This window comes from Salmo trutta, chromosome 3 (genome assembly GCF_901001165.1).
Source record: "Salmo trutta chromosome 3, fSalTru1.1, whole genome shotgun sequence".
NCBI classification, from domain to species: Eukaryota; Metazoa; Chordata; class Actinopteri; order Salmoniformes; family Salmonidae; genus Salmo; species Salmo trutta.
Genome location: NC_042959.1, coordinates 32,445,214 through 32,458,371, shown reverse-complemented (window position 1 = coordinate 32,458,371; position 13,158 = coordinate 32,445,214). Strand labels below are relative to the sequence as shown.

The window sequence follows — 13,158 nt, the reverse complement described above, 5'->3', positions numbered from 1 at the left end:
TGAATGTTCAATGCACATTGTAGGTTGACTTGGGAACTAACGTGTCTCAGTTCACACTGGTGTCAAAGACCTGCAATAAGACCTACGATGTTAATATTAGTGTAAACTCTTCACAGTTGGGTTGAGTAGACTGATACACAATCCCATGGATCCACAATCCATTTGTAAGGCTCTACAGTGAAATATGAATGCCAAAACGCACAATAGGCTGACTGGGGAGGTGGTTTACCACAAAGTCCCTTAATAGATTTGATTAGGATCCCCATTAGCCGACGTCAATTGCGACAGCTAGTCTTACCTAATAAGAGCTACGACACTAATATTTGGGTAAACCCTTCACAGTTCTGTTCTGTGCGTGTCACTGAGTAGGCTGATACACCATTTCATGGAGACACAATCCATAGGTAAGGCAGCACAGTGAAATATAAGTATGCATCCAAAGAAATTCTGAAGTCAAATAAATCCACAGTGCAATTTCAGCTGTCTTTAATTTCTTTTTTGGGGTCAAATTAACTAATTATTGTATTTTGTTGAATTTATATAACAACATCCCAAACTTGATCTAGTACAAATGACATCACTTTCAATTGGTCACGTTCAATTCGGAACTTTTAATTTGTAGGCGAACCGCAAATGCCACTATTGTGGTTAACCGTTATTGTGGCTAGCTTCACATAGGTCTTGGAGGGTGAGCGCTACCTCCCACTGCTCCTGGGTCCTGAGCCTTTTTATACGCTTACTGCGTGCAGCTGTGTGCATGTCATCGAGAGTGCATGCTTGTAACCTATTTATACTCGACTATTTTCAATAAGAGTGCCATCACTGTTTTCGATCCTAAAAAACTATAACGAAAGACCCAATGGTAATGTGGGGATATCACAAAAGCACAGAATAGAAAAAAGTAGACATCTTGGGCAATTACTTTCAGAAGGTTATTGAAGCAGGTGGGGCTACTACAAATCATGACAGCTTAGAAACACTACTACAGCCAGCTATATACAGTACATCTCAACCTTCTCTCTCGCAGTGCCTGTGTTGTGCAGGGCAGGAGCACAGATAGATCAGTTGTCCTGTTTCCCTTTTTAGGCTATCACACCACCACTAGGACAGACTTGGCCCTGTTACAGCACCAGAGCTATGTGGAACGCTGCTATGTCAACATGAGCTGTGGGAAGGCCAGGCTAGCTCATTCCCCAAAATGTAGGATTTGTATTTCCGTGACTTGACACAGTGTTGCATTTGGTTTACATTTACACTTGGTACTACATTTTAGTAAACAAATTACCAACCACATCACATCCTTTAGAATGAATGGAACCTAGTGAAACAGGTTTCTGTTTGCTCGGGCTACTGTGCAAACAGGGATGATTAGAATTGGTGCTAGTCCTATGAGAGGGATCCCATCTGCTTCCTTTGACCACCTTTTGCTTTTGCTCCTCAGTGCAAATGTGGTTCCTTTAATTTAATGTTGACTTCAATCTGGCCAGTCATTTCAAACTGTCGCTAAGCTTGAAATAAGATGTTGTGCCCATCAACAGAGTACTTAAAATACAGACTGTTATGTAGATTGTTTTAAAAACATTCGTTTGGAGGATAAATCGATCTCATTTTTGAATTCGTATTATGATCCCAGGGCACTGTTTTCCATATGAAAGCCCTAACCCAGATTAAACATTCATGTTTTTCCAGAGCAGTACGATAATAGCTCAAAGGCACAATGTTACCCATAGCTCAGCCCAAAATGAAAATCCCTCCCCCGGTGTAACCAGATGGGTCCCAGACAGGCGGTGATGTGGGCGCTGCATTGTGAATGTCCGCTGGAGGCCCTCCTCCTATTATTAATTAATGTGTGTGGCGAGACAGCGCTGCGGGTCAGTGGCTGCAAACCGTAGCGGTTGTTTACTTTCTGGAAGGAAGGCGGCAGTGTAGAACCAAGGCCCTGTCATTAGTGGCCTAACAGGTCTTTAGGACCCCACCCTGTATGTACACACATACTCCCTATTCCGTCATTGAACAAAAAGCTGAAGACATTTAAGGCTCGGATTCAAACGAATTAAATCAGTTTGAAACAGTAAGTCCAACAGTCATCAGAGTCATATAGATGTTCAATTGTGTACTATTCCGTTGTAACATTCTGTAGCCCTAGTTAATAGATCATTCTAAACGAAAGCAGAGAGACTTCAGAGGGAACATGACCCTCAGACATAAATTCAGCTGTCAGGTCTCTCAGAGACGTTAGGTACGTGGGGCCATGGGTATATGAGGCAGGGCATAAGAATTTTGTGCTAAGCCTTTGCTGCTGCTGCTTCTGCTGCTGTGTATGTGTGTGTGTTGTGTGTGTGTGTGTATGTGTGTGTGTGTGTGTATGTATGTGTGTGTGTGTATGTGTGTCTATGTGTGTGTCATTGCCAGCTGACGCAGTGGTCAGAGCCTCGGATGAGTCTAGTCAGCAGATGAAGCCCATGCCTGATTGGACACTGGGGTAATGACTTAACGAGATGAAGGGTGTACACAAAGGGCAGTTCCAGGATATGTTATCCTTGTTACGGAAAACAGTTGAAGTGAGCAAATCTCTCCGATTTTACTTTGTATTTTGCATACTGACTGTACTGGGACTAACTGTTTCTAAAATTACCATTTTCTTTTATACGTTAGTATTGTTGTGGGTCGTTAAGAAGGTTCGCTTGGGGATTATTATTTATTTTTTTGTCATGAGTAGACAGACTGCAGGGCAAATTCTTTCCTCCCTATGTCAGCTCTTGTTTAGCAAAACCACACACCGTGACGTAATCACAGCCCCCATTATGCGAATGGTTCCATAGAAATTGAGGCCATCTAGTGGCCATTGTGATAATGTATCAACTGGTAAAGATGTTACAATGTTAAAAGGCAGCAATAATAGCCATACAAAAAAATGAAACATACTTACATTTGCCTCATACTGCATGTTTATCGATTTTGATTTCCATCAGTGTAAAAATACCACCTCTCTATCCACTCACTATGGACATCACAAGTGATCATAGGTCAAATTGAACTCAATTAAATGTGAGAGGATTCTGGTAGTAGCAGTAATCTGGATTTCTCTCTTCCATTGTTAAAGGAAGGGTATGTATCACTACTAGATGTCACAAAAATCACATCATTAGACATCTTTGTTAGAATTGGCCATGAGCAAGTGTCCTAATCTGGCCAAGGTAAATCACAATGCAGTCAAAAACGTGATTAATTGTATAAATATTTCCACCCTATGTGGTTGGAATAATATTGTGAAAATTATCATAATACCCTTTTAGCATAAGAGCTGTTTGAAAAGACAGCCTGAAATTCCAGCATGTTTTGCTGGGATGGAGTTTTGGCCTGCCTGGTGACATCACCATTGGCGTACATTTGTTAATAGACCAATAAGAAAGAGACTTCCAAACCTCTCTGCCAATTACAGCTAGTTCTCAGTTTTCCCCTACTCACTCAGAATAAATCCAGAAAGTCCTAGCAAAATTCTTGCTTGAGAAATGTTTCTTTACTAAGAATCTATTTTTGTTTATTTTGAACTCTTTTAATTGAAAACAATCACAGTAAGGTGCTTAATTGTTACCCAGAAATTATTTGATATTCAGATAAAAACGGCTGCATTGGACCTTTACAGTAGAGCAACCTATCCGGTTGAAGGCAGATCTAACAAACACCCGAATGATTGGTGGACAGGTTACCACTGTCTTTCCCAGGTTGCATCACCTACATGAGGTGACCACAGGATTAGTGGAATTATTGAGCCCTGATTAGTTATCTGGCACATACAAGATGCCACAAGAGAAACACACTCAAACAAACGTATGGACACTGACATCCTACTGTAAGTATGCTGAGATTTTCATTTTATTTATATTCTATCTATCATTTCACGTGGCTTCTATTGTCATAGACTTACCCCTGAGAACAGTCGTGAAAGTGTTCTACTTGTGGGATTAAACAAGTAATATGAACGGCTTTTTGAGTGAACAATGCTGTGTGTGAATTGGATATTTTGTCATGGACTACTACGGCTTTGCATAATTTCTATGATGGGCAATGCATTTAGGCTGCTGCACATTGTTTACATTAAAAGGTTGTACACATGGTTATCACTGTAAACTAATAAAGCACACTCTCATCAGATTCAACCATATCAATATTCATCATTGCAGTCAGTAACGTGTTTTATTCCAGTCAGAGTTTTCTTTTACTTTATTCTGGCAAAGTGCTTAATTTGCAATTGTATGGTCTAAATGTCTGAACTTAAATAGCCTTTTATTGCTACATTGGAATTTGTATAGAGACGAAAATATGTATTAAATAAATAATTCACCTGACACCCGAAACCGTATCAATATGATTATTGAAAATCTATTCTGTAGGTAAGGGATCATCAACGTTGGGCCGATTTTTTTTTCTTGCGCGGATGGTCGAGGGGCCGGGAAACATAAATTCACTCTGGCGATCTACTCCGATTTCAGAGGACTCTGTCTGAATGAGCCAGAGTGCAGAATAACTGACGAATTTCCCAATGTGCAACACCCGTTGAATATGACCGGTGTCAGTAAACGACGGCAAAAAAAGTATGAAATTGTTGCCAGCAGCACAGTTACAGTCACCACAACGCTCTAGATATCATGAAATCAGCCTAACCAGCTATGCTAGGGCGAGTAAAATGACAGAGTGAGTTGTTTTCTCATTTGTGACTGGAAGTAGCTAGCCAACTTTAGCCAGTCAGCTTGGGTGCTTGACTGCCGTTGTGACAAAACGCTCGGATCAACCCTACTGTGGCTCTGAACGCCTCGAGAGTGAAACGCTCTGAATTTAAGAACGGACAATCTGACAGCGCTCTGAATCTACGAACGCCGGAGTGCACTGAATTTATGAACACACCCACAATCACACGTCATTTGAAGACTGTAAATTGACCACAGATGTAATACTTGACTAAAACATAATCATTTCAAACCATGCTTACATTTGTGTACAATCAAATCTCTCTATTACGCGTGGTAATACTTAGTAACAGATTTCCAAAATTAGATTGTATATACAGTTGAAGTCGGAAGTTTACATACACTTAGGTTGGAATCATTAAAACTCGTTTTTCAACCACTCCACAAATTTCTTGTTACAAACTAAAGTTTTGGCAAGTCGGTTAGGACATCTACTTTGTGCATGACACAAGTAATTTTTCCAACAATTGTTTACAGACAGATTATTTCACTTATAATTCAAAGTATCCCAATTCCAGTGGGTCAGAAGTTTACATACACTAAGTTGACTGTGCCTTTAAACAGCTTGGAAAATTCCAGAAAATTATGTCATGGCTTTATAAGCTTCTGATAGGCTAATTGGCATCATATGAGTCAATTGGAGGTGTACCTGTGGATGTATTTCAAGGCCTACCTTCAAACTCAGTGCCTCTTTGCTTGACATCATGGGAAAATCAAAAGAAATCAGCCAAGTCTGGTTCATCCTTGGGAGCAATTTCCAAATGCCTGAAGGTACCACGTTCATCATTACAAACAATAGTACGCAAGTATAAACACCATGGGACCACACAGCCGTCATACCGCTCAGGAAGGATATGCGTTCTGTCTCCTAGAGATGAACGTACTTTGGTGTGAAAAGTGCAAATCAATCCCAGAACAACAGCAAAGGACCTTGTGAACATACTGGAGGAAACAGGTACAAAAGTATCTATATCCACAGTAAAACAAGTCCTATATCGACATAACCTGAAATGCCGCTCAGCAAAGAAGAAGCCACTGCTCCAAAACTGCCATAAAAAAAGCCAGACTACGGTTTGCAACTGCACATGGGGACAAAGATCGTACTTTTTGGAGAAATGTCCTCTGGTCTGATGAAACAAAAATAGAACTGTTTGGCCATAATGACCATCGTTATGTTTGGAGGAAAAAGGGGGAGGCTTGCAAGCCGAAGAACACCATCCCAACCGCCAAGCACAGGGGTGGCAGCATCATGTTGTGGGGGTGCTTTGCTGCAGGAGGGACTGGTGCACAAAATAGATGGCACCATGAGGATGGAAAATTATGTGGATATATTGAAGCAACATCTTAAGACATCAGTCAGGAAGTTAAAGCTCGGTTGCAAATGGGTCTTCCAAATGGACAATAACCCCAAGCATACTTCCAAAGTTGTGGCAAAATGGCTTAAGGAAAACAAAATCAAGGTATTGGAGTGGCCATCACAAAGCCCTGACCTCAATCCTATAGAAAATTTGTGGGCAGAACTGAAAAACCGTGTGCGAGCAAGGAGGCCTACAAACCTGACTCAGTTACACCAGCTCTGTCAGGAGGAATGGGCCAAAATTCACCCAACTTATTGATGGAAGCTTGTGGAAGGCTACCCAAAGCGTTTGACCCAAGTTAAGCAGTTTAAAGGCAATGTTACCAAATACTAATTGCGTGTATGTAAACTTCTGACCCACTGGGAATGTGATGAAAGAAATAAAAGCTGAAATATGTAATTCTCTCTTCTATTATTCTGACATTTCACATTGTTAAAATAAAGGGGTGATCCTAACTGACCTAAGACAGTTTTTACTAGGATTAAATGTCAGGAATTGTGAAAAACTGAGTTGAAATGTATTTGGCTAAGGTGCATGTAAACTTCTGACTTCAACTGTGTATATACGTGTGTGTGTATTATTTTTTTTATTTATTTTTTTTACAAGTTTTGCCCGCGTCCCGCCAGTTGGATAACCCTGCTGTAGTTTGAAGTCTTGTTGCTAGTTTATGTTCTACCTGACTAGTCTGGGTTTAGGCAGCTTATGGAGATTGAGCAGATACAGAGGGCAGAGAGCTGAGATCTGCTGGATTTATTTAGCACACCGCAGACGGACAGACACACACACCTGCTGTTTGTGTAGAACCCGACTGTGGCAGACTGCACACAGGTACAAAGATTTGTGAGACAACTGGTAGGCTACCGTGTTTTAATGTGATCAGACAATCAGACTGTGCCAGCCAGGTCAGCCACATAGTTCCATAACATGTAGTTGAGTCTATATTCATTTATGCTGTGCATTGTAAAACAATAAAACAAACCCCATGGTGGAAACCGATGGAGAAGTTTATGGACAGTTTATTGGGATAGAAAAAAGGATATACAGTAAGCAGGTAATGCACAGACCCAATGAATAGTGTATCCCGAAAGGGATAGGAAGGCACTGTGGGTACAAACAATGTTACCTAGTTTAGCCCGGTACTATAACCCACGCTCTTAGAAAAAAGGGTTCCAAAAGGGTTCTTTGGCTGTCCCCATAGAAGAACCCTTTTTGTTTCCAGGGAGAACCCTTTTGGGTTCCATGTAGAACCCTCTGTGGAAAGGGCCTAATGGAACCCAAAATGGTTCTACCTGGAACCAAAAAGGGTTCTTCAAAGGGTTCCCCTATGGGGACAGCCGAAGAACCATTTGACGTTCAACAAAGCGTATTTTTTTCTAAGAGTGCAGTTTATATAGTCACACAGATAATATTAACCATTGTCAAAAAGATTTCAAACAGTAAAGAAATTATCGACTTTTACATTTAAGATCTAAATGGCTCTGAAGTCTTCAGGGATTTATTTGCCCTGATCACCTGACAGTAGCCTATGTTACCTCAGCTGACTTAGCACCGGTCGTCCTGTAAGTCTATGGTTTGCACGTCGGCCCTGTGTCATAATGAGCCCTTCTTTCAGGTGGGGACTGAGGAGAAGATGGTTGCCGCTGTGCGCACCTTGCTCTGTTTCACCACAACTGAACATGTTCAACCTGATAACCAACTGCTGCAGCTGGGTCTCCAAAATCCAGCAACCCATCAGGTAAGAATGACTTTCTCTCAAATGGATTAACACAGTCCCTCAGTCACTTGCGATTACAAATACTCTGACTTAAATTGCTCCATATGCTAACCCCAGCCCCATATCTCGTATTTTCACACAGGAAAGTCAATGTACTCGTAGTCGGTCTTGATAAAGCAGGAAAAACATCCACTGTCAGGGGGATGTTAAGAGGTAATGTAACAGTGACTTCAATACAAAGCAATTAACAGTAACCATGCGGTAGACATTTCACAGAAATCTGCGTATGGCTGACTGAGGTCCTCTTGAAACTATTCTCGCTGTCTGCAGTGCCCCCGGTGGACGTGGGTCCAACACATGGGTGTGTCCGCACGGAGCTGAGAGTGGAGAACTTCCTGGTCACCCTGCTGGACATCGGTGGGGCCCCGGAGGTGCGGGGGTCCTGGAGGGATCTCTATGGGGAGGTCCATGGGTTCATCTTTGTGGTGGACTCCAGTGACCGGCAGAGGATTAAAGAGGTCAAGGAACTTCTGACGGACCTGCTGAAGCAGCCTAGAGTGGCGGGAAAACCACTACTGGTGTAAGGACTAATTCTTATATCAAGTTTGAGTTTATGTGAATAGAATACTTGATCAACGTTAAAATAAAAAGTAAAGTTATATTTGTTATATTTCTAGTTTATAAGTATGTTATACAATATTCGATGAGATGTACAGGACAAAGTGACAGATAATCTATACTACCTACATTAAAACCTTAGTGTTGCCATGTACAGTGGGCAAGGAAGGACAGTAGCGAAACTGATTAGTGCTTTGAGTGTAGTATTTTCATTTTTTGAATCCAATGAATAAACTGTGTTGTGTTTTAGGTTGGCCAACAAGCAAGACAAGATGAATGCCCTGCTGGGAAGTGAGATAATTGAGCTCCTGTCTCTGGAGAGACTGGTGAACCAGAGCCGCTCTCTGTGCCACATTGTGAGTCTAGTTCTCACACACACCACTCTCCACACAACTAGACAGCCAGACAGCCAGACAGAAGAGCCAGCCAAACAGACAGCCAGACAGAAGAGCCAGACAGACCGCCAGATAGTCAGACAGCCAGACAGACAGCCAGACAGCAGGACAGCCAGACAGCCAGACAAACTGACAGCCAGGCAAACAGACAGACAGATTATGTTTATTATGTTCAAGAGACAGATAGATACATAGACAGACAGAAATACATGTAGGCTACATAGATTTGATTATGTTGTGCCTTTTCGCTCTAGGAGCCTTGCTCAGCCTTAATGGACCTGCGGAGGTGGACAGACAGGAAGACACTGCGGGGTCTTCACTGGCTTCTGCGTGCTGTCAGTCTGGATTACCCAGAACTCTGTTCTCGCATAATCAGGGACATCAGGGACAGGAGGCCTCTAGCACCAGATGAGAGGGACAGGCGTGGGAAGATAGAGAGGAGCCGCAAGCCCAAAGAGGAAAGGTAAGAGCGACCATAACTATCCCAATTGGCACAAAGTGGTTGAATCAACTTTGTTTCAACGTAATTTGTCAACGTATTGTGACGTGGATTTTTAAAAAGTAATCAATGGAAACTGTTATTTTGAGTGTGAAATTTCAGGTTACAATACAATTTTCAAGATAGACACACCCTGTATAAAATATGTTGAATTTGTACCTTTGAAACAATGTCAGATCTTCAATGTCCTATACACTATTTATTTTTAAATGGCAGCACCTCCTACTGGAGAGTTGATCTAAAGCTATACATTTGGTTTCCCATCCAGAGTTTTAACTAAGCCCAGCTTTGATATTTGTCACTGACTACTACCAATGTGCTATCGTGAGAATGATTATTGAGAGATCCCTTAACAACTAAATATATTCACTGTTGCTATTGAAGTCATTCCAAAGGGTAGGTTTAACAGAGCAAATGAAATGAAACCATACTTATTAGGTAAAACTTCATCAGTTATACTATTTAAGCCTATATAGCATTTGCAAAGTCATCAACAGCTATTGTTCAATATTTTATTAAACAATAGCTCAAAGATTTTATTTATGATTTTTTGTTTTACAATACAAAACATATACATACAAATGACAACATACAGACTTACACAAACATCCACAACATCGCCCCTGCCCAGACCCACCTGCTCACACCCCCATCTCCAGTGGCCCTATCACTCTTTGCCACATGGCCTCAAACTGCACCATTTTGTTTCTCTCCGTCGCCCACACACTTTCAACGTTTAGATAATAAAGCATTTGACCTTTCCATTGTGTTAACGATGGAGGATTGGTAGATTTCCAGACAAGTAAACAAGTTATATGTTGGATTCACGTCTCCAAATAAACCAAAAATACAAGTAAAATAATAGGATTAAGCCAGTGGCTCAAATGAAATTATCCAAGCATACCCTTTAAATGTTGACATTTGGTTGCAATGTCAACCAAACACAAATCAATAATCTTTTCGTAGTACAGTAAATAGCCTAAAGTAAAGGCTATCTTACAAACTAATGCAACCGTATTTATTCAACCTTAAAATAAGTAACACTTCCATGGACAAATGTTGAGGTTACTGGAACTATAAATGTCTTCTTATGTAATCATAGAAAGCGTGCAAGTTCAAGATAGCTTGCAAAGCTCGCAGGTCTGTGGAGATCTTCACAATTGCTGTAATAATCTGCGCAGAATCTTGAACAACATTGATCACTTGCACTATGTACTTTTAATGTAATCTCAACTGCAATCCATTTGGTTCTGCTATTAGATAAAGCACAGTGATAACCCATTAAGTTGTTGTATAAATACAAAATGTCTGACATTGTATTTCCATTTTAACGTTGTTGTCCTTTTAGATGGTTGAAAGCATAGTGATAACACATTGGGAATTCAACAAACTTCTGTCTGTCTATTTGAGTCGGTGAATAAAAGTTGAAATATCTCATTGATCAACTTCTCAACCAATTATTATCCACATTTCCACGTTGAAATGACATGGTGTGCCCAGTGGGATTTGCCTTCAGTTAGACTCCCAGAATATCATCTGTCTTGGCCAATGTGTTGACAGCATTCACAGAATATGTATCCATGAACTATTTCAAAGACATGGCCTATGTTAGCATCATGGCATGGACCCTTTCTCATGTGAAATGTCTCTGTGTAGAATCCGTGCCAGCAAAAATGACCTTCGCAAAGTACAAAGCCCTCAAGAAAAGGACCGCAGACCCAAGACCCCCTCACTACAACCCATTCGAAACATCTTGAAAAAGGTAAAGACATTGAAATGTACAAATCAACTGATAATCTTTAGTTGTAGATCCGTTTCATCTTGATAAGATTCTAATTTATTATTTGTAGTAAAGCAATCTACTAGTTTTAGTACATCTGGATATGCACATTAATTTTCATTGCTGGAATATGTCACCTGAAAATCCTTGTTTATTGTAGGAGAGCACTCTGAAAAATCCTTGTTTATTGTAGGAGAGCACTCTGAAAAATCCTTGTTTATTGTAGGAGAGCACTCTGAAAAATCCTTGTTTATTGTAGGAGAGCACTCTGAAAAATCCTTGTTTATTGTAGGAGAGCACTCTGAAAAATCCTTGTTTATTGTAGGAGAGCACTCTGAAAAATCCTTGTTTATTGTAGGAGAGCACTCTGAAAAATCCTTGTTTATTGTAGGAGAGCACTCTGAAAAATCCTTGTTTATTGTAGGAGAGCACTCTGAAAAAGAGGCTTAATAAAAACAAGAAACAACAGGTGAAGATTAAGGACACAGAAGAGAAAAGCGAAGGAGAGAATGCGGAGGAGGAGGAGGGGGAGGAAGGTGGCACAGAGGCGGACCCGGAACACAGCGTGCAGAAAGAGAAGGCCAACAGTCCCCTAATACCTCCGAAACGAAGGAAGCTGAAACGTAAAGCCAAAGTGAAGGAAGAGACCCAAGAGCTCCCAGAATCTGTTGACAACGAAGACAAAGACAACTCAAATAAAGGTAGCTGTGCTCCTCAAGCAACACAACAATCTGTCTCCAATGTCTTGGAGCAGGTTTTATCATTTATTAACAGGTTACAACATGTTATTAGTACTTTTGAATATTGAAATGCGCATCTGAGTTGATAACGCTCACATTTTCTCATCTGTTGATAAAGGGGACAAGAAGAAGAAGAAAAAAGGGGTGAAAGTGAAAAAGAACAGGATAAACTCTGAGAAGATGCCAGCAGCGTACTCCCAGCCAGTTGACCTCTCCGCGACCTTTGGTGAGCCCCCAGTCTCTCCTTTTTAACTCACACTGAAATGCAACGCCAAAATGAGACTCTGTCTGAGATATGTGATTTCCCTGTTTCTTGATAGATCTTTACCGAAAAGCCATTTTGGCTCTGAAAGAGCGACATGATCAGGGCCAGTGAGAGGAGAGGGCTGAGAGAGAGTCCTGGGTCCAGTGTGTGATGACGCAGTCTGCTATCCTGGCAAGGGCAGCACTCCAGTGATTTATGAACACGCTGAGACGCCTTAGTGACTCACCCCCAGCCTCTTCCCTGCAAACCACCCACCCACCCACCCACCCACCCACCCACCCAGACAGCTACCTGACTGACTGATTGACAGAGGGAGACATGCCCTGCAACTCTTCCACAACCTCCTTTTCATTCTATTACCTCACATTTCTAATTTATGGATTACAACTGGAGTTTTCAACGGCTTTTGAAGGACAATTTCAAAATACTTGATGGATGTTTTTCTTAGCTGCTACTGTGCAGGAACTGCAAAGCCAATGCACCCCCTGAGAAATGTGTGTTTATTTTATCTTACCAAAATATGTTATATGAAAGATTTATTTATTAGTGGTTATTTAATTATCTGCAGTATAAGTAAACAGTTGTTTACAAACATGATCAATGTACTGGCCAAAATATTTGAATCCCTCCTCATAAATATGAATAAAGTTTATCTGTTTATATTGTAATTTTCATGGAAAAAGTGACATGCTTTTGTAATGTTCATTTGCTTTTTATGACTGTTTGAAAAATGTCTCACAGAAGCTGTTTTTTAACAACAAAAAATGGTCAGTGAAAGGAAAAATAGAATTTTAAGAGAGAACACCACCAGGTCAATTTGAAGAAAGAACAAATACAAAACTGAAATGTACAATAAACAATCGCGTGCTTCCTTTACAATTTACCATATGCCTGGAAGTGTGCTTGTGTTTGTTCACCTTGAAGATGATAATGCTCTGTTGCTTGACCCAGATTCAAAAACAGTTCAAACAATAGGTTAAGCCCAAACTAAAATTCAGCCATATGGAAGCATGTTTCCTATTTCATTCGGTATTAGCTATT

The 13,158-nt window shown here is 40.8% G+C and overlaps 1 protein-coding gene across 1 annotated transcript; it reads left to right on the top strand.

Moving 5' to 3' along the window:
* The first annotated feature begins 3,672 nt into the window (after nucleotides 1-3,672).
* arl13a (ADP-ribosylation factor-like 13A) lies at nucleotides 3,673-12,376 on the top strand. Its single transcript, XM_029731083.1, has 10 exons — nucleotides 3,673-3,853; nucleotides 7,719-7,841; nucleotides 7,963-8,033; nucleotides 8,151-8,400; nucleotides 8,689-8,794; nucleotides 9,088-9,296; nucleotides 10,989-11,094; nucleotides 11,537-11,813; nucleotides 11,971-12,078; nucleotides 12,173-12,376. The coding sequence occupies exons 1-10, from the start codon at nucleotides 3,834-3,836 to the stop codon at nucleotides 12,226-12,228; spliced, it is 1,326 nt and encodes a 441-aa protein (XP_029586943.1). The 5' UTR covers nucleotides 3,673-3,833; the 3' UTR covers nucleotides 12,229-12,376.
* Nucleotides 12,377-13,158: the final 782 nt, after the last annotated feature.